The 22967-nt window shown below is 37.5% G+C and overlaps 1 protein-coding gene across 3 annotated transcripts in view; it reads right to left on the minus strand.

Moving 5' to 3' along the window:
- The window catches only part of LOC105467980 (vesicle associated membrane protein 7), a 59793-nt gene that overhangs the window by 17104 nt on the left and 19722 nt on the right, over positions 1 to 22967 (minus strand). For all 3 annotated transcript variants that reach the window (XM_011717832.2, XM_071089001.1, XM_011717833.3), the window contains one exon: positions 7754 to 7821. In XM_011717832.2, coding sequence (XP_011716134.1) covers positions 7754 to 7821 — 68 coding nt within the window. The remainder of the gene's footprint in view (positions 1 to 7753; positions 7822 to 22967) is intronic.

Raw genomic sequence — 22967 nt, forward strand, 5'->3', positions numbered from 1 at the left:
AAACTGGATCCTTTCCTTACTCCTTATACGAAAATTAATTCAAGATGGATTAGAGACTTAAATGTTAGACCTAATACCATAAAAATCCTAGAGGAAAACCTAGGTAGTACCATTCAGGACATAGGCATGGGCAAAGACTTTATGTCTAAAATACCAAAAGCAACGGCAGCAAAAGCCAAAATTGACAAATGGGATCTAATTAAACTAAAGAGCTTCTGCACAGCAAAAGAAACTACCATCAGAGTGAACAGGCAACCTACAGAATGGGAGAAAATTTTTGCAATCTACTCATCTGACAAAGGGCTAATATCCAGAACCTACAAAGAACTCAAACAAATTTACAAGAAAAAAACAAACAACCCCATCAAAAAGTGGGCAAAGGATATGAACAGACATTTCTCAAAAGAAGACATTCATACAGCCAACAGACACATGCAAAAATGCTCATCATCACTGGCCATCAGAGAAATGCAAATCAAAACCACAATGAGATACCATCTCACACCAGTTAGAATGGCGATCATTAAAAAGTCAGGAAACAACAGGTGCTGGAGAGGATGTGGAGAAATAGGAACACTTTTACACTGTTGGTGGGATTGTAAACTAGTTCAACCATTATGGAAAACAGTATGGCGATTCCTCAAGGATCTAGAACTAGATGTACCATATGACCCAGCCATCCCATTACTGGGTATATACCCAAAGGATTATAAATCATGCTGCTATAAAGACACATGCACACGTATGTTTATTGCGGCACTATTCACAATAGCAAAGACTTGGAATCAACCCAAATGTCCATCAGTGACAGACTGGATTAAGAAAATGTGGCACATATACACCATGGAATACTATGCAGCCATAAAAAAGATGAGTTTGTGTCCTTTGTAGGGACATGGATGCAGCTGGAAACCATCATTCTTAGCAAACTATCACAAGAACACAAAACCAAACACCGCATGTTCTCACTCATAGGTGGGAACTGAACAATGAGATCACTTGGACTCGGGAAGGGGAACATCACACACCGGGGCCTATCATGGGGAGGGGGGAGGGGGGAGGGATTGCATTGGGAGTTGTACCTGATGTAAATGACGAGTTGATGGGTGCTGACGAGTTGATGGGTGCAGCACAGCAACATGGCACAAGTATACATATGTAACAAACCTGCACATTATGCACATGTACCCTAGAACTCAAAGTATAATAATAATAAAAAAAAATTAAAAAAAAAAAAAAATAAAAAAAGTCAGGAAACAACAGGTGCTGGAGAGGATGTGGAGAAATAGGAACACTTTTACACTGTTGGTGGGATTGTAAACTAGTTCAACCACTGTGGAAAACAGTATGGCGATTCCTCAAGGATCTAGAACTAGATGTACCATATGACCCAGCCATCCCATTACTGGGTATATACCCAAAGGATTATAAATCATGCTGCTATAAAGACACATGCACACGTATGTTTATTGCAGCACTATTCACAATAGCAGACTTGGAATCAACCCAAATGTCCATCAGTGACAGACTGGATTAAGAAAATGTGGCACATATACACGATGGAATACTATGCAGCCATAAAAAAGGATAAGTTTGTGTCCTTTGTAGGGACATGGATGCAGCTGGAAACCATCATTCTTAGCAAACTATCACAAGAACACAAAACCAAACACCGCATGTTCTCACTCATAGGTGGGAACTGAACAATGAGATCACTTGGACTCGGGAAGGGGAACATCACACACCGGGGCCTATCACGGGGAGGGGGGAGGGGGGAGGGATTGCATTGGGAGTTATACCTGATGTAAATGACGAGTTGATGGTTGCAGCACAGCAACATGGCACAAGTATACATATGTAACAAACCTGCACGTTATGCACATGTACCCTAGAACTTAAAGTATAATAATAATAAAAAATAAATTAAAAAAAAAAAAAGGAATACAACCATTTGTCTCTTACCTATCTAAGACCTGGAAGCCCCCTCCCCACTTCAAGTCTTCCTGCCTTTGCTTCGAGTTGTCCCGCCTTTCCAGGCTGAACCAATGTTCATCTTGCATATGTTGACTGATGTGTCATGTCTCCCTAGAATGCATAAAACCAAACTGGGCTCTGACCACCTTGGGCACATGTTGTCAGGACTTCCTGAGGCTGTGTCATGGGTGTGCACTCTCAACTTTGGCAAAACAAACTTTCTAAATCGACTGAGACCTGTCTCAGACTTTCGGGGTTCACACCTGCTAATACAACATCCATTCTGCTGCCCATGAATCGAGGAGTGATTTCAACTTTCGAGTCTTATTATTTAAGAAAAACATTTAGTATAGCTGCCATAGATAATGATTCCTCTGATAGATCTGGGCAAAGTAAAGTGAAGACCTTCTAGAAAGGATTCGTCATTCTAGATGCCATTAAGAACATTCATGATTCGTGGGAGGAAGTCAAAATATAAACATTAACAGGTGTTTGGAAGAAGCTGATTACAACCCTCACAAATGATTTTGAGGGGTTCAAGACTTCAGTGGAGCAAGTAACTGCACATGTGGTAGAAACAGAAGAGAACTAGAATTAGAACTGGAGCCTGAAGACATGACTGAACTGCTGCAGTTTCTTATAAAACTTTAATGAATGAAGAGTTGTTTCTTATGCATGGGCAAGGAAAGTGGTTTCTTGAGATGGCAACTACTCCTGGTGAAGATGCTGTGAACACTGTTGAAATGACAACAAAAATTTAGAAAATTACATCAACTGTAGCTGATTTGAGAGGACTGACTTCAATTCTGAAAGAAGTCCTATTGTCGGTAAATTGCTATCAAACAGCAACACATACTACAGAGAAATCTTTTGTGAAAGAGTCAATCAATGTGGTAAACTTTACTATTGTCTTATTTTAAGAAATTGCCACAGCCACCACAACCTTCAGCAACCACCAGCCTGATCGATCAGTCAGTAGCCATTAACATCAAGGTGAGACCCTCCACCCAGCAAAAAGATTAAGACTCACTGAAGGCTCAAGTGATTGTTAGCATTTTTTTTTAAAGCAATAAAGTATTATGCTTAGTGAAATAAGCCAGACACAAAAGGGCAAATTTTGTATGATCCCACTTATATGACATATCTAGAATAGGCAAATTCACAGAGACAGAAAGTAGATTAGAATTGCCAGGGACTGAGAGTAAGGAGAATGGGGAGTTATTATTACTTAGTGGTTACAGAGTTTTTGTTAGGGGGTGATAAAAATGTTTTGGAAATAGGTAGTAGTGATGGTTACACAACACTGTGGATGTAATTAACACCACTGAATTGTGCACTTTAAAAAGGTTAAAATGGCAAAATTTTATGTTATACATATTTTACCATAGTTTTAATAATGTAATATACTAAATTCCACTGAAGTGTACCCTTTAAATGGGCAGTTTGTATGGTCTGTGAATTATTTCTCAATAGAGGTGTTAAAAAACAAATAGAGATGATTTAAAAAAAAACAATTTAAAAATACCTGAGCAATCAAAATAAAAAAGAAGAGGATGGGGATGGGGCGAATAAAAAACAAAGAGCAAGATACACCTAACTATCAAAATTTGCATTACATGTAAGTAGAATAAGCACTTCAATTATAAATACACTTCGTATACTCAAGAAGGTAGAGGAAAGTATGCACATGTTAAGGAGACACATGGAAGATATAAAAAAGATCCAAAACAAACTTGTAAAGATGAAACATACACAGGACAGAAACAGCAGATTGCAAACTGCAGAAGAAAAGATAAGTAAACTTGAAGACATAGCCATAGAAACTATTCTAAATGAAACACAGTGGAAACAAGACTGAAAAATGAACAAAGCATCAGTGAGCTGTGGGACAGCTTCAAGTGGCTTAATATAGATGTAACTGGAAGCGTAGAAAGAGCTAAAGATTTTCATAATTTCATAAAAACTACAATAAACTCAAAGCCAAAGAAACATAAAGAAATATATATCAAGGCATATATATTGTAATCAAATTTCTTAAAACCAATGATAAAGAGAAAATCTTTAAAGCATCCAGAAGAAAAAAAAAATACACTTTATGTATGTAAGAATGACAGCAAAATTCTTGTCAGAAACAATGTAAAAGACAGTGATGAACCACTGTTCGTCAAGTATTAAAGGAAAAGAAAAATCACTGACCTAGAATTCTATACTCAGTGAAAATATCTTTCGAAAGAAAAGGAAGTGAAATAAAAACTTTTCAGACATACCAAACCTGAAATTCATTTCCAGTAGACCTACACACTTGAACTACAATGGAAGATTATATGTTAAATTAAAGCATACAGGCAGAAAGAAAATAACATCAGATAGAAACTCGGCCTACACAAAAGAATTAAGAGCACTGAAATGGTAGATACATAGGTAAATAGAAGAGACTTCCCTTATTATTTAAATCTCTTTAAAAGATAACTCTTTAAACAAAAAAGTTAACAATGTATTCTGAAGTTTTTAATATATGTGTAAATAAAAATATGTCAACAATAGCATAAAGGCCAAGAAGAAACAGAAGTAAACTATTATAATGTTCTTATCTCTTCATGAAGTGGAAAAATGCCACTTTAAGGGAGATTATAAATCAAAGACATACTGTAAACCCTAAAGCAATCAGAAAATGACAAAATGGAGCTATAGCCAATAAACTGACAAAGGAGACATAATGGAATAACAATATACTAAATCCAATGGAAGGCAGAAAAAAAAGGGCACAAAGACTAGGTGGGACAAATAGGAAACAAACAGCAAGATGGCAGATTTTAAATTTTCTAACGAAGAAACCTCGAGGCCCAATCTGCTTTACTAGTAAATTCTTCCAAACATCTACGACAGATAATACCAATAGCACCTAAACTCAGAAGACAGAGAGGTTAACATTTCCCAACTTGTTTAATGAGGCCAGCCATATTCCTGATACCAAAACCTAAAAACAAAAATAAATTACAGACCACTATCTCTTATAAACATAGATGCCAAATTCCTGAACAATACAATAGCAAATCCAATAAAGTGTTATATAAGAAGGATAATAAGTCATGACCTTGCAGAAATGCAAAGTTGGTTTAACATTCAAAAAGCAATGTAATTTGCCACAGTAACTGAATAAAGGAGAAAAACCAAACAAAAATCTCAATAAATGGAGAAAAAGCATTTGATAAAATCATGAATATAACTCTCAAATGAGGAATTAAAGGGAATCCTTCCACCTATTAAAGGGTACCTACAAAAAAATCCACAGTAAACCACAAACTTAACACTGAATTTATTTTTTTCAAAAAATATAGAATTTTTCCCCACTAGATGATCAACAGGCAAGGATGTTCACTGTTATCATTTGTATTCAGTATTGTGTAGAAGGTTCTAGCCAGAATAAGGCAAAGAAAATAAAAGGCAGCAATGTACAAAACAGTAACCAGAACTGGTAAATGAATTTTTCTAAGATTGCAGGATAAAAACAAGGTCAATATACAATAACCAACTTTCTTTCCATATACTAGCAATAAAGACTTAAAAACAAAATTTAAAAATTTGTTACACAATACAAAAGCATGATATTATCAAGGGCAAATTTAACAAATATGTGCAAGACCAGTACATCAAAAACTAAAAAATACTGCTGAGAAAAATTTTTTAAATCCTAAGCAAAAGCAGAGATATGTCATGTTCACAGACCAAAAAACTCTATACTGTCAAGATACCAATGTTCCCTAAATTGACCTATATATTAAATGCAGTCACAAAGATACACATTGTTGTGGGGTTGAGAGATGGAAAACAAGCTTATTCTAAAACATATATGGAAATGCAAAGCACCTAAAAGAGTGAAGACAATATTGGACAAGAATATAGTTGGAAGACTTACATTACTTAATTTCAAGAATTCCATAAAGTTATAGTAATCAACACAGCGTGGCACTGGCATAAAGGTAGACAAACTGACCAACGGAACAAAATAGAGAATCCAGAAATAAAGCCCCACAGAGAAGAACGGATAAACAAATTGTGGTAGATTTGTATAATGGAATAATACAAAACAACAAAAAATATGTGATAACTATAATTTAAAAAGTGGATGAATCTCACAGGCATAATGGTGAGTGAAAGTGGCCAGAGACAAATAAATTTTAAGAACAGGCAAAACACTATCTATGGTGATATAAGTCAGAAACATAATTAAATCTATTGGGGATTATTAACTGGAAGGGGTATGAGGCAGCCTTCTGGGGTGCTGGAAATGTTTTCTATCTAGTTCTGGGTGGTGGTTACAGGGTATAGATACACATGAAAAATAATTGAGCTATAACTTAAAAGTAGTATACTTGATACAATTTGCTGCATGTATATTATTCTACCATAAAGAGAGATACCTGTTAGTTCATTAGTACCCTCTGTTGTTTTCAGTCATGAAGTCAACAAAATTAAGACTTTTATTTGGAAAGTACAGATTATACTAGTATTGGTCAAAGACAGACTATTCCAGCTAAGCAGGGTAATCCTCAAGAATTAAGAGTAACTAAGAGACAGTCTGGAAGTATCAAAGATATTGTTCTGCAGATCTGGAATCAGATACTTCTCTGTTTTCTTTCCCCCCAGCAATGGGTCAAAAAGTGAGATCTAGAATCCAGGTGTTTTGACTTCCTGTATGGTACCATCCTTCCTCCAATTACCACATGCTTTGATGAAAAAACTGTTTATAAACTCCTAGAAAACCTGATAGTAGACTGTATATTCTAAAACCTGCTGCTAATAGATGTCTCTGTAAAATTAACAATAATGACGAACATTTAAATAGCTCTTACTATGTATCAAATACTGTGTTAGGCACTCTACATGCATTATCTGATTTAATCCTTAAAATGCTCTGAAGTGGGTGCATCTTCATTTTACAGAAGATGATGACTGAGGCACAAATAGGTTAAGTCATTTGCCTAAGGTCACACAACTAGTAAGTAGCAGAGGTGGATTCAAATCCAGGCAACCTGATACTAGAGCTTGTGTTCTTAACCACTACAATCCAGCTGTCAGTCACAACGAACATAATCAATCACTGTTTTGTTTCAAGGTGTAAACCTGTACTGTACATTTAAATTTATAATTGTGTAGAGCCAAATCGTAGCTGATCTCTGTCCTCCTTCTGTTCACTATACAACTGTCATCTTTCCTTAAAACTTTCATTCACAGTAACTGCATTGAAAATGTGAGGACATATGGAACCATAGTATAAGCAGCTCACAAGGACACACTGTCTCCTTTAAGGCTTATTTATTGGCCCTTTCCAATTCATGTCTCTTGATTGATACAAGGCAAGATGAAACTATCAGTGTAAGCAAGAAAGTGAATTGTCCAGTTTTCAGGATTCATATTGGGTCACAAATGTCTTGCACATTTGTTTCATGTTTTACAAATTTGTAAAGTGAACAGACTGGTACATGCAGTTGAGGTGCTAAATTATATAGGCCTCAATCCAAAGCTTTAGAAAATTGTTTCTGTATACTAAGTATGTTTTCCAAACCAAAGCTACCTTAATGGCTATTAGGGGATGATGTTTTTTTTCTGTGCCTCACTGTTATCCTCATTATTACAAAGTAATCACATAATGGAAATGAGAAAGGAAAAAAAAAACCCACCAAATTTTTGAATTCAAGGCATTTCCCAATTATGTTAGCCATCATCCATACTTTCTCCACTTTACATCCTGAAAAATATTATCAGATTCCACACTTACAGAATCCACGAGATTTTCTGTTTTGTCAATCAATAATTCCAATCTTTCTCCTCGCTGAGCTACCAGATCTGAAAATATTGGAAAAATAGAAAAGGTCAAGTTTTACATTACATATGTGCTATCGTTATCTTTGTTTTAATTCACATCTGATATAACTTACAAAACTGGTATTCTTGACAGCTCATATTTACTACAGAAGTACTTACGCCTTTAAGCATATGCATGCAGAATAAAATAATTTTTTTAAAAAAAGTAATATAACTTAATGAATACACTGTCTTGGGGCCAAAGGACAGGCATGCTTCACCCACTGGTGACACCACTTGAAAACAAGGACTAGCCCACCTGAAGTCCCCATACCCAGCAAAACTTCACCACAGCCTCCGTAACAACTACACCCTGAGCCACTAAGAAAAATACAGACATGGTTGATGCTGTTTATAGCTGAAGAAATTATACAGACTACACTACTGAATGTACCCATAATCAAAGTCAAAGTGCCCTGCCCAACCAACACCATAGATACACCCTCAGGAAAAAGTCCTTGCATATTAAAGCAAATCTAAAAATTGGAAGAAGTGACCATAGAAATATTATTAACTACACGCTAATAAACTGGAAAACCTAGAAGAAATGGATAAATCCCAGAACACATGCAACCTACCAAGACTGAATCAGGAAGAAATAGAAAACCTGAACAGGCCAGAAATGAGTAATGCGATTGAATCAGTAATAAAGTCTCCCAACAAAACCAAAACAATGCCCAGAATCAGCTGGCTTCACTGCAGAACTCCATGCAACTTACAGAGAAGAACTAACATCACTTCTCAAACTATGCCAAAAAGTTCAAGAGAAGGGAATTCTCTCTAACTCATTCTATAAGGCCAGCATTACCCTGATACCAAAACCTGACAAGGACTCAACAAAAAAACAAAACTGCAGGCTAACATCCCTGACGATCACAGATGCAAAAATCCTCAATGAAATACTAGCAAACCAAATCAAACATCACATCAAAAAGATAATACACCATGATCAAGTGGGATTTATCCCAGGGATGCAATGATGATTCAATGCATGCGAATCAATAAATATGAAACATTCCATCAACAGAATGAAGAACAAAAGCCACATGATCACCTTAATAGATGCAGAGAAAGCATCTGATAAAAAAAAGCATGTGATAAAATTCAACATCTCAGGGTGGCAAGATGACCGAATAGGAACAGCGCTGGTCGGCAGCTCCCAGTGAGATCAATGAAGAAGGTGGGTGATTTCTGCATTTCCAACTGAGGTACCCGGTGCATCTCATTGGGACTGGTTAGACAGTGGGTGCAGCCCACAGAGGGCAAACCAAAGCAGGGTGGGGTGTTGCCTCATCCAAGAAGCACAAGGGGTCGGGAACTCCCTCACCTAGCCAAGGGAAGCCGTGAGGGACTGTGCCATGAGGAATGGTGCACTCCGGCCCAGATACTACGCTTTTCCCACAGTCTTCGCAATCTGCAGACCAGGAGATTCCCTTGGGTGCCTATGCCACCAGGGCCCTGGGTTTCAAGCACAAAACTGGGTGGTCATTTGGGCAGACACTGAGCTAGGTGCGGAAGATTTTTTTCATACCCCAGTGTTGCCTGGAACGCCAGCGAGGCATAACTGTTCACTCCCCTGGAAAGGTGGCTGAAGCCAGGGAGGCAAGTGGTCTAGCTCGGCATATTCCACACCCACGGAGCCCAGCAAGCTAAGATCTACTGGCTTGAAATTCTTGCTGCCAGCACAGCAGTCTGAAGTCGACATGGGATACTCGAGCTTGGTGAAGGGAGGGGCGTCTGCCATTACTGAGGCTTCAGTAGGCAGTTTTCCCCTCACTGTATAAACAAAGCGGCCAGAAAGTTTGAACTGGGCAGAGCCCACCACAGTTCCCCAAAGTCGCTGTGGCCAGACTGTCGCTCTGAATTCCTCCTCTCTGGGCAGGGCATCTCTGAAAGAAAGGCAGCAGCCCCAGCCAGGGGCTTATAGATAAAACTCCCATCTCCTTGGGATAGAGCACCTGGGGGAAGGGGTGGCTGTGGGCTCAGCTTCAGCAGACTTAAACGTTCCTGCCTGCCAGCTCTGAAGAGAGCAGTGGCTCTCCCAGCACAGCGCTTGAGCTCTGCTAAGGACAGACTGCCTCCTGAAGTGGGTCCCTGAGTTCCGTGCCTCCTGAATGGGAGATATCTCCCAGCAGGGGTCGACAGACATCTCATATGGGAGTGCTCCGGCTGGCATCTGGCAGGTGCCCCTCTGGGACGAAGCTTCCAGAGGAAGGAACGGGCAGCAATCTTTGCTGTTCTGCAGCCTCCGCTGGTGATACCCAGGCAAACAGGGTGTGGAGTGGACCTCCAGCAAACTCCAACAGATCTGCAGCAGAAAGGCCTGTTAGAAGGAAAACTAACAAACAGAAAAGAATAGCATCAACATCCACAAAAAGGACGTCCACACAGAAACCCCATCCGCAGGTCACCAACATCAAAGACCAAAGGTAGATAAATCCATGAAGATGAAGAAAAACCAGTGCAAAAAGGCTGACAATTTCAAGAGAAAAAACTGGATGGAGAATGACTTTGATGAATTGACAGAAGTAGGCTTCAGAAGGTGGATGATAACAAACTCCTCTGAGCTAAAGGAGCATGTTCTAACCCAGTGCAAGGAAACTAAGAATCTTGAAAAAAGGTTAGAGGAATTGCTAACTAGAATAACCAGTTTAGAGAAGAACATAAATGACCTGATGGAGCTGAAAAACACGGCACAAGAACTTTGTGAAACATACACAAGTATCAACAGCTGAACTGATCAAGTGGAAGAAAGGATATCAGAGATTGAAGATCAACTTAATGAAATGAAGCATGAAGACCAGATTAGAGAAAAGATAATGAAAATGAATGAACAAAGGCTCCAAGAAATATGGGACTATATGAAAAGACCAAACCTATGTTTGGTTGCTGTACTTGAAAGTCACAGGGAGAATGGAACCAAGTTGGAAAACATTCTTTAGGATATTATCCAGGAGAACTTTCTCAACCTAGCAAGACAGGACAACATTCAAATTTGGGAAATACAGAGAACACCACAAAGATACCCCTCGAGAAGAGCAACCCCAAGACACATATCGTCAGATTCACCAAGGATGAAATGAAGGAAAAAATGTTAAGGGCAGCCAGAAAGAAAGGTTGGGTTACCCACAAAGGGAAGCCCATCAGACTAACAGCGGATCTCTCAGCAGAAACCCCACAAGCCAGAAGAGAGTGGGGGCCAATATTCAACATTCTTAGAGAAAAGAATTTTCAACCCAGAAATTCATATCCAACCAAACTAAGCTTCATAAACGAAGGAGAAATAAAATCCTTTACAGACAAGCAAATGGTGACAGATTTTGTCACCACCAGGCCTGCCTTACAAGAAGTCCTGAAGGAAGCATTAAATATGGAAAGGAAAAACCAGTACCAGCCACTGCAAAAGCATACCAATCTGTAAAGACCATCGACACTATGAAGAAACTGCATCAACTAACGAGCAAAATTGCCAACTAGCATTATAATGACAGGATCCAATTCAGACATAACAATATTAACCTTAAATGTAAATGGGCTAAATGCCCCAAATAAAAGACACATACTGGCAAATTGAATAAAGAATCAAGACCCATCAGTGTGCTGTATTCAGGAGACCCATCTCACGTGCAGAGACACACATAGACTCAAAATAAAGGAATAGAGGAATATTTACTAAGCAAATGGAAAGCAAAAAACAAACAAACATAAAAAGCAGGGGTTGCAATCCTAGTCTCTGATAAAACAGACTTTAAACCAACAAAGATCAAAAGAGACAAAGAAGACCATTACATAATGGTAAAGAGATCAATGTAACAAGAAGAAGAACTAACTATCCTAAATATATATGCACCCAATACAGGAGCACCCAGATTCATAAAGCAAGTCCTTAGAGACCTACAAAGAGACTCAGACTATCACACAATAACAGTAGGAGACTTTAACACCCCATTGTCAATATCAGATTGAGACAGAAAATTAACAAGGATATTAAGGACTTGAACTCAGCTCTGGACCAAGAGGACCTAATAGACATCTACAGAACTCTCCAAGCCAAATCAACAGAATATACATTCTTCTCAGCACCACATCACACTTATTCTAAAATTGATCACATAATTGGAAGTAAAACACTCCTCAGCAAATGCAAAAAATGGAAATCATAACCAACAGTCTCTCAGACCACAGTGCAATCAAATTAGAACTCAGGATTAAGAAACTCAATCAAAACTGCACAACTACATGGAAACTGAACAACCTGCTCCTGAATGACTACTGGGTAAATAATGAAATTAAGGCAGAAATAAATAAGTTTTTTGAAACCAATGAGAACAAAGATACAACATGCCAGAATCTCTGGGACAGAGCTAGGGCAGTATTGAGAAGGAAATTTATAGCACTAAACGCTCACAGCAGAAACTGGGAAAGACTTAAAATCAACACCCTAACATCACAATTAAAAGAACTAGAGAAGTAAGGGCAAACAAATTCAAAGCTAGCAGAAGACAAGAAATAACTAAGATCAGAGCAGAACTGAAGGAGACAGAGACATGAAAAACCCTCCAAAAAGAATCAATGAATCCAGGAGCTGTTTTTTGAAAAGATTAACAAAATAGACTGCTAGGAGACTAATAAAGAAGAAAAGAGAAAAGAATCAAATAGACACAATAAAAAATGATAAACGGGATATCACCATTGATCCCAGAGAAATACAAACTACCATCAGAGAATACAATAAACACCTCTACGCAAGTAAACTAGAAAATCTGGAAGAAATGCATAAATTCCTGGACACATACACCCTCCCAAGACTAAACCAGGAAGAAGTCAAATCCCTGAATAGAACAATAACAAGTTCTGAACTTGAGGCAGTAATAGCTTACGAAGCAAAAAAAGTCCAGGACCAGAAGGATTCACAGCCGAATTCTACCAGAGGTTATAAAGAGGAGCTGGTACGATTCCTTCTGAAACTATTTCAAACAATAGGGAAAGAGGGACTCCTCCCTAACTCATTTTATGAGGCCAGCATCATCCTGATACCAAAACCTGGCAGAGACACAACAAAAAAAGAAAATTTCAGGCCAATATCCCTGATGAACATCGATGTGAAAATCCTCAATAAAATACTGGCAAAACGAATCCAGCAGCATATCAAAAAGCTTATCCACCACGATCAAGCGGGCTTCATCCCCGGAATGCAAGACTGATTCAACATATGCAAATCAATAAATGTAATCCATCACATAAAAAGAACCAACGACAAAAACCACATGATTATCTCAACAGATGCGGAAAAGGCCTCTGATAAAATTCAACACCGCTTTATGCTAAAAACTCTCAATAAATTAGCTATTGACGGAACGTATCACAAAATAATAAGAACTACTTATGACAAACCCACAGCCAATATCATACTGAATGGGCAAAAGCTGGAAGCATTCCCTTTGAAAACCAGCACAAGGCAAGGAGCCCTCTCTCACCACTCCTATTCAACATAGTATTGGAAGTTCTGCCCAGGGCAATCAGGCAAGAGAAAGAAATAAAGGGTATTCAAATAGGAAGAGAGGAAGTCAAATTGTCTCTCTTTGCAGATGACATGATTGTATATTTAGAAAACCCCATCGTCTCAGTCCAAAACCTCCTTAAGCTGATAAGCAACTTCAGCAAAGTATCAGAATGCAAAATCAATGTGCAAAAATCACAAGCATTCCTACACACCAATAAAAGACAAACAGAGGGCCAAATTATGAGTGAATTCCCATTCACAATTGCTACAAAGAGAATAAAATACCTAGAAATACAACTTACAAGGGATGTGAAGGACCTCTTCAAAGATAACTACAAACCACTGCTCAAGGAAATAAGAGAGGACACGAATGAATGTAAAAACATTCCATGTTCATGGAGAGGAAGAATCAGTATAGTGAAAATGGCCATATTGTCCAATGTAATTTATAGTTTCAATGCTATCCCCATCCAGCTACCATTGACTTTCTTCACAGATTTAGAAAAAACTACTTTAAATTTCATTTGGAACCAAAAAAGAGTCCATATAGCCAAGACAATCCTAAGCAAGAAGAACAAAGCTGGAGACATCACACTACCTGACTACCAACTATACTACAAGGTTACAGTAACCCAAACAGCATGGTACTGGTACCAAAACAGAGATGTAGACCAATGGAACAGAACAGAGGCCTCAGAAATAATACCACACAACTACAACCATCTGATCTTTGACAAACCTGACAAAAAAAAGAAATGGGGAAAGGATTCCCTATTTAATAAACAGTGTTGGGAAAACTGGCTAGCCATATGCAGAAAACTGAAACTGGACCCCTTCCTTACACCTTATACAAAAATTAACTCAAGATGGATTAAAGACTTAAACGTAAGACCTAAAACCATAAAATCCCTAGAAGAAAACCTAGGCAATACCATTGAGGACATAGGCATGGGCAAAGACTTCATGACTAAAACACCAAAAGCAATGACAACAAAAGCCAAAATTGACAAATGGGATCTAATTAAACTAAAGAGCTTCTGCACAGCAAAAGAAACTATCATCAGAGTGAACAGGCAACCTACAGAATGGGAGAAAATTTTTGCAATCTATCCATCTGACAAAGGGCTAATATCCAGAATCTACAAGGAACTTAAACAAATTTACAAGAAAAAAACAACCCCATCAAAAAGTGTGTGAAGGGTATGAAAAGACACTTCTCAAAAGAAGACATTTATGTGGCCAACATATTAATAAAAGCTCGTCATCACTGGTCATTAGAGAAATGCAAATCGAAACCACAATGAGATACCCTCTCACACCAGTTACAATGGCGATCATTAAATGGCAATCATTAAAAAGTCAGGAAACAACAGATGTTGGAGAGGATGTGGAGCAACAGGAACACTTTTACACTGTTGGTAGAAGTGTACATTAGTTCAACCATTGTCAAAGTGTGGCGATTCCTCAAGGATCTAGAACTGGAAATACCATTTGACCCAGCAATCCCATTGCTGGGTATATACTCAAAGGATTATAAATCATTTTACTATAAAGACACATGCACACTTATGTTTATTGCAGCACTATTCACAATAGCAAAGACTTCAAACCAACCCAAATGCCCACCAATGATAGACTGGATAAAGAAAATGTGGCACATATACACAATGGAATACTATGCATCCATAAAAAAGGATGAGTTCATGTCCTTTTCAGGGACATGAATGAAGCCAGAAACCATCATTCTCAGCAAAGTAACAAAGGAACAGAAAACCAAACACCGCATGTTCTCACTCATAAGTGGGAGTTCAACAATGAGAACACATGGACACAGGGGCCTGTTGTGGGGTGGGGGTGGGGGGCTGGGGAGAAATAGCATTAGGAGAAATACCTAATGTATTTCTGGGTGCAGCAAACCACCATGGCATGTGTACACCTATGTAACAAACCTACACATTCTACACATGTATCCCCAAACTTAAAGCATAATAATAAAAAAAAAGAGCAAATGTGTAACATAGAAATTGCAATGGGTCAGGGTGAAACATTTCCATTTTCATCCCTAATTGTAGCCATATGATGACATAGCTCAAAAGGAAAATAGGATATTCTACTTTTATCTATTCAAATAAAAATATATAGTTCAAGGTATCAAAAAAAATTCAACATCTCTCCATGATAAAAACTCTCAAAAAACTAGGCATAGAAGGAACATCCCTCAACATGATAAAGGCTATTTATGACAAACTCACAGCTATCATCATACTGAATGGGAAAAACTAAAAGCCTTTCCTCTAAGAACTGGAAAACTCTCACCACTCCTATTCAACATAGTACTGGAAGGATGCCCAGTTTCACTACTCCTATTCAACACAATACTGAAAGTCCTAGCCAGAGCAATCACGCAAGAGAAAGAAATAAGGGCATCCCAATTGAAAAAGAGGAAGTTAAATTATCTCTCTTTGCAGATGACATGATCTTATATCTAAAAGACCCTAAAGACTCCACCAAAAAACTCCCAGATATGATAAATATATTCAGTAAAGTTGCAGAATAGAGAATCAACATACAAAACTCCGTAATGTTTCTACGCACCAATAATGAACTTGGTGAAATAAAACTTTATGAAATCAAGAAGGCAATCCCATTTATAATAGTTATGAAAATACAAAATATCGGCCGGGCGCGGTGGCTCAAGCCTGTAATCCCAGCACTTTGGGAGGCCGAGACGGGCGGATCACGAGGTCAGGAGATCGAGACCATCCTGGCTAACACGGTGAAACCCCGTCTCTACTAAAAAATACAAAAAACTAGCCGGGCGAGGCGGCGGGCGCCTATAGTCCCAGCTACTCGGGAGGCTGAGGCAGGAGAATGGCGTGAACCCGGGAGGCGGAGCTTGCAGTGAGCTGAGATCCGGCCACTGCACTCCAGCCTGGGCGACAGAGCGAGACTCCGTCTCAAAAAAAAAAAAAAAAAAAAAAAAGAAAATACAAAATATCGAAGAATAAATTTAACAAGGAGGTGAAAGACTCCTACAAGTAAAACTACAAAACAGTGATGAAAAAACTGAAGATGACACAAAGATACAGAAAGACATCTTATGGTCATGGATCATAAGAATGTATATTATTAAAATGACCATAAGCCCAAAGCAATCTACAGATTCAATGCAATCTCTATCAAAGTACCAATGTCATTTTTCACAGAAACAGAAAAAACAATCCTAAAATTAGTATTTCAGGAACCAAAAGAGTCCAAATAGCCAAAGCAATCCTGAGCAAAATGGACAAAGCTGGAGGCATCACACTACCTGACTTCAAAACATATTACAAGGCTACAGTAACCAAAACAGCAAGGTTTGGTATAAAAACAGATACAAGGTCGATGGAATAGAATAGTGAAAGTCAGACATTGATCCACATAGTATAGCCACACATATATAGGCAACTGATTTTCAACAAGGGTGCCAAGAATGTACACTGGGGGCCGGGCGCGGTGGCTCAAGCCTGTAATCCCAGCACTTTGGGAGGCCGAGACGGGCGGATCACGAGGTCAGGAGATCGAGACCATCCTGGCTAACACCGTGAAACCCCGTCTCTACTAAAAATACAAAAAACTAGCCGGGCGAGGTGGCGGGCGCCTGTAGTCCCAGCTACTCCGGAGGCTGAGGCAGGAGAATGGCCTAAACCCGAGAGGCGGAGCTTGCAGTGAGCTGAGATCCGGCCACTGCACTCCAGCCCGGGCTACAGAGCAAGACTCCGTCTCAAAAAAAAAAAAAAAAAAAAAGAATGTACACTGGGGAAAGGATACTCCCTTCAATACATGGTATTGGGAAAACTGGATATCCATATGTGGAAGAATTACTGGACCTCTGTCTCTCATCACATACAAAAATCAACCAAGATAGATTAAAGACTTAAATTTAAGACCCAGAACTATAAACCTACTAGAAGAAAACATAGGGAAAACACTTCAGAACACTGGTCTAGGAAATGATTTTGTGGCTAACACACCTCAAAAGGACAGGTAATGAAAAGAAAAATAGACAAATAGGACTATATAAACAAAAAAAGCTTTTGCACAGCGAAGGAAATAATCAACAGAGTGAAGAGACAACCAGTTGAATGGGAGAAAATAGTTGCAAACTATTCATTTGATATGGCAATAATATCCAGAATACATAACGAACTCAACAGGAGATATACAAATAATCCCCTTAAAAAGTGGGCAGACGACATGAATAACCACTTCTCAAAAGAAGACATACAAATGGCCAAAAGGTATATGAAAAAAATGTTCAACATCATAGAAATGCAAATAAAAGCCAAAATGAGATATCATGTTACCACAGCAGTTAGAATGGTTACTAAAAAGACACAAAATAACAGATGTTGGCTAGGATGAAGAAAAAAAAAAACAAAAAACACTTACACACTGTTGGTGAGAAAGTAAACTAGTGTAGCTACTATGGAAACTAGTGTGGAGATTTCTCCAAAAACTAAAAATTAAACTACCATATGATCCAGCAATCCTACTACTGGGTATTTATGCAAAGGAAAAGAAACCAGTGTATAAAAGGGATCTGCACTTGCATATTTATTGCATCCCTATTCACAATAGCAAAGATATGGAGTCAACCTAAGTGTCCATGAATGCATGAATGCATAAAGAAAATGTAGTATATAAACACAATGGAATACTATTTGACCATGAAAAAGAATGAAGTCATGTCATTTACAGCAACATGGATGTAACTGGAGGTTATTATGTTAAGTGATATAAGGCAGGCATGGAAAGATAAATATCACATGTTCTTACTCACATGTGGGAATTAAAACAGTTGATCTCATGGAGGTAGCCAATAGTGTAATAGATACCAGAGGCTACGAAGGGTGTGGGTATGCGGGGCAGAGCAGGGAATATGAGAGGTTGGTTAATAGGTACAAACATACAGTTAAATAGAAGGAATAAGTTCTAATGTTTGACAGCAGAGTAGGGTTCACTGAAGTTAACAACAGTGTATTATATATTTCAAAATAGCTAGAGAGAGAATTTGAAATGTTCCCATCACACAGAAATTATAAATTATTGAGCTGATGGACACCCCAAATATCCTGACTTGATCAGTCTTTACATGTAACAAAATATCACACATACCCCATAAATGTGTACAAATATTATGTATCAAGTAAATAAAAGACACTAGACAGCTAGCTCTCTTTTCCTTGCCCTGTGGGAGAACAGAGAGAGAAAATGCAGTCTGCAAGCCAGAAAGAGAGCCCTTACCAGAACCTGACCGTACTGGCACCGTGATCTTGTACTTCTAGCCTCCAGAAATGTGAGAAAATAAATTTCTGTTGTTTAAGCCACTATGTCTATGGAATTTTGTTATGGCAGCCAGAGCTAAGACAAATGATCTCAATTAATAACCTAACAACTTAACTTTCCACCTTACGGATCTAGAAAAGAAGGGTAAACTAAATCCAAAGCTAGCAGTGGGAAGGAAATAAATATTAGGGTGAAAAAATTAAACAGAAAAACTATAGAAAAAAATGTATGAAACCAGAAGTTGGTTCTTTAGAAAGATCAAAAAAATGGACAAACCTTTACATAGAATGACCAAGTAAAACAGAGAGAAAACTCAAATTACTAAAATCAGGAATGAAAAAGGAGACATCACCACCAAACTTACAAAATGAAAAGGATCTTAGGGAAATTCTATGAACAGGAGTATGTAAATAAATTAGGTAACTTAGATGAAATGCACAAATTCCTAGAAAGATACAAACCGCTAAACAGACTCAAGAAATAAAAAAATCTGAATAGAGCTACAGCAAGTATAGAGACTAAATCAGTAATTTTAAAACCTCAGGCTGGGCACGGAGGCTCACGCCTGTAATCCTAGCACTTTGGTAGGCTGAGGCAAGTGGATCGCTTGAGCCCAGGAGTTTGAGACTAGCCTGGGCAACATGGCAAGACCTTGTCTCTACACAAAAACCAAAAAACAAAAATTAGCCGGGCGTGGTGCCACATGCCTGCAGTCCCAGCTGCTGGTGAGGCTTAGGTGGGAAGATTACCTGAGTCTAGGAGGTCAAGACTGCAGGTAACTCTCCCACCAAGGGAATGAAAGAGGAATTAGAGAGGATTGTGTCACTGCACTCCAGTCTGGGTGACAGCGAGACCCCGCCTCAGGAAACAAAAACAAAACCAAAAAAACTTCACACAAAGAAAAGCCCAAGCCCAGGTGGCTTCAGAGGTGAATTCTACCAAACATTTCAAGAAGAATTAATACAAAACTTTCACAAACTCTTTCCAAAATAGAAGAAAAGGGGAACACTTCTTGACTCATTCTATGAGCCCAGCATTACCCTGGTATCAAAACCAAACAAAGACATCACAAGAAAAGAAAACGACAGACCAACAACTCTTAAAAATACAGACATTTAACAAATCCTCAACAGACTACTAGCAGTATGAATCCAATAATATGCAAAAAGGACTATACACCATGATGCAGTGTGATTTATTTCAGAAACACAAGGTTGGTTTAATATCTGAAAATCAATTATTATAATATATCATATTAATAAAGAACAAAACCATCATTTCAATAGATGTAAAAAAAGTTGACAAAATCCAACACTGTTTAATGATAAAATCACTCAACGAACAAGAAAAAGAAACTTCCTCAACCTGATAAAGGACATCTATGAAAAACCTCATACTTAATTGTGAAAGACTCTTCAGGATCTCCCTAAGAGCAGGAATAAGACAATGATGTCCACTCTTACCACTTCTATTCAACATTATACTGGAGGTTCTAGCTAGGGCAATTAAGCAATAAAAAGAAATGAAAAGCATCCAGATTGAAAAGGAACAATTAAAACTATCTCTATTCGCAAGTAGCATGATTCTATATAGAGAAAATCCTAAGGAAACTATTAAAAAGTTATTAGAACTAATAAATGAGAACAACAAGGTTGTATGATAGAAGACCAATTTATAAAAATCAATAAAATTTCTATACATTGGTACTGAACAATCCAAAAATGAAACAGAAAAATTCCATTTACAATAGCATAAAAAAAAATACTTAGGAACAAGGCAAGAAGGATGTTAGAAGAGATATTGTTAAAGAAAAATTATTCTGATACTTGTTAAAAAATGGTAAGGCAGATTTTGAGATTACTGCAATAGAGGTCAAGGCTATCACAATGGAGGGGAGAGATTGAGCTCAACTCCTAATGCAACCAAGACCAGTGGGGATTTGTGGCCTATGAACAGAGTGAGGGGGTCAGAAGATGGAAAATTACTAAGAGGAGACATCAAGGGCAAGGGCATTCTCTCTAAACTGGCCTAACAGGATTCCTGCTAAAAGCTGGCTGGACTTATATATCAAATATAGGGGATGAGGAACTTGATCAAGGGTGGGGTATTAGCAGGATTCTTTGCTAAGACTTCCTTAGGCAGGCCAAGGATAGAGCCCAAGGATGAGACCTAGTTTAAAAGAGTGCTCAGAGGAGCTTGTCTAAAACTTGGTGAAGCAGAGTCTTTGTCATGTAAGACTTGCATACTGAAAACTATAAAACATTGTTGGAAAAAATTAAAGAAAATCTAAATGAATAGGAAGAAAGCCCATGTTCATGGATCAAAAGTTTAATATTGTTAAAATGGCTCCCCTAATTGATCTATAGATTCAACACAATCCCTATCAAAATCCCAGATAGCTTTTTTTTGCAGAAATTGACAAGCTCATCCTAAAGTTCAGGAAAATGAAAGGTACCCAGAATAGTCAAGGTAATTTTGAGAAAGAATAAAGTTTGAAGACTAATATTTCCTGATTTTAAAACTACAAAACTATAATAATCATGACAGCCTGGTACTGGCATAAAGATAAATTGAACAGAATTGAAGGTCCAGAAATAAAGCCATACATCCATTGATAACTAATTTTTTATAAGAATGCTAAGATCATTCAACAGGGAAAGAAAAGCCTTTTCAGCAAATGGTTCTGGAACAACTGTATATACATACTCAAGATAGTTAAGTTGGATCTCTTCTGTATTCCATACATAAACATTAACTCAAAATAGATCACAGACCTAAATGTAAGAGTTAAAACTAGTCTTAGAAGAAAACAAAGGAGTAAATCTCCATGATCTTGGTTTAGGCAATGGTTTCTTAGATATGATATTCAAAGCACAAACAACTAAAGAAAAAAATAAATCGAACCTCATAAAAACTGTTGTGCTTCAAAGAACACCATCAAGAAAATGAAAATACAACCCACAGAATAGAGCAAAATATTTGAAAATCATGTATCTGATAAGGGTCTAGTATCCAGAATATATAAAGTACTCTTATAGCTCAACCATAAAAAGACAAATCACCCACTTAAAAACAATGAAGTATTTTTAAATAGACATTTCTCCAAAGGTAAAGAAAATATACAAATGGGCCATAAGCACATGAAAAAATGCTCAACATCATTAGTCACCAGGGAAATGCAAATCAAAATCACAATAAAATACCATTTCATTAGACTGGGTATAATCAAAAAAGATACATTTTGGCAACGATGTGGAGAAATCAGAATCCTCATACATTGCTATTAGGAATGTATAATGGTACAGTCACTTTAAGAAAGTTTGGCCCTTCCTCAAAATGTTGAAGAGTTGCCATGTGATCCAGCAATTCTATTCCTAGGTATGTAAACAAGAGAACCAAAAACATATATATATATATGCTCACACAAAAACTTGTACACAAATGTTCATAGCAGCATTATTTATAATAACTAGACCATGAACTAATGACTAGATACATAAAATACATTAATGCAATGGAATTATTAGTCATACAAGAGAAGTACTGATTTATGCTATGACATGAATGAACCTCACAATCATTATGCTAAGTGAACGAAGACACAAAAGGCCACATGTTACAAGATTCCATTTATACAAAATGTCAAGAATAGGCAAATTTATGAAGATGAAAAGGGAATTAATTGTTGCTTAGGTCTGAGAGTTGAGGAGAAATGAGGAGTAACTGCAAATGAGTACAGGGTTTCATTTAGGGATGATAAAAACGTTACAAAATTGATTGCACCAATGGTTGCACAATTCTGTGAATATAGTAACCACTGACTATACTTGAAATGGGTGAATTATATGATATGTGAATTATATTTCAATTAAGCTGTTAAAAAAATGAAAGGGAATTAACTGGGAATGTTCTTGTCACATTTTAAATTTGCTGTTTCTGTAACTCTAAAAATAAATAAGTCATTTAAAAGGAGTTGATTAAAAATGTTTTTTCTGGACACTTTATGCGACTGCAATAAATAATATTGTAGCAATTGTCTGCCTCCACTTTCAGGCAAAATAAATACATTTGGTGACCAAAAAAAAGAGTAAAACAAATAGTAGTTGTCTCAACAGATTCTCTAGTCTCTATCTAGATATATAATTAAAACTAAAATCAAAGGAAATCACTTTAAATAGCTGAGACATACATATCAAGAACCACGAAAATGTTTCCGCATTTTGATTGTTAATTCCATTCCTGATAATTAATCTCAAGAAAATAAGAAAAACATAATAGGCACAAAGACATAACAGTA

Source organism: Macaca nemestrina, chromosome X (assembly GCF_043159975.1).
Source record: "Macaca nemestrina isolate mMacNem1 chromosome X, mMacNem.hap1, whole genome shotgun sequence".
NCBI lineage: Eukaryota > Metazoa > Chordata > Mammalia > Primates > Cercopithecidae > Macaca > Macaca nemestrina.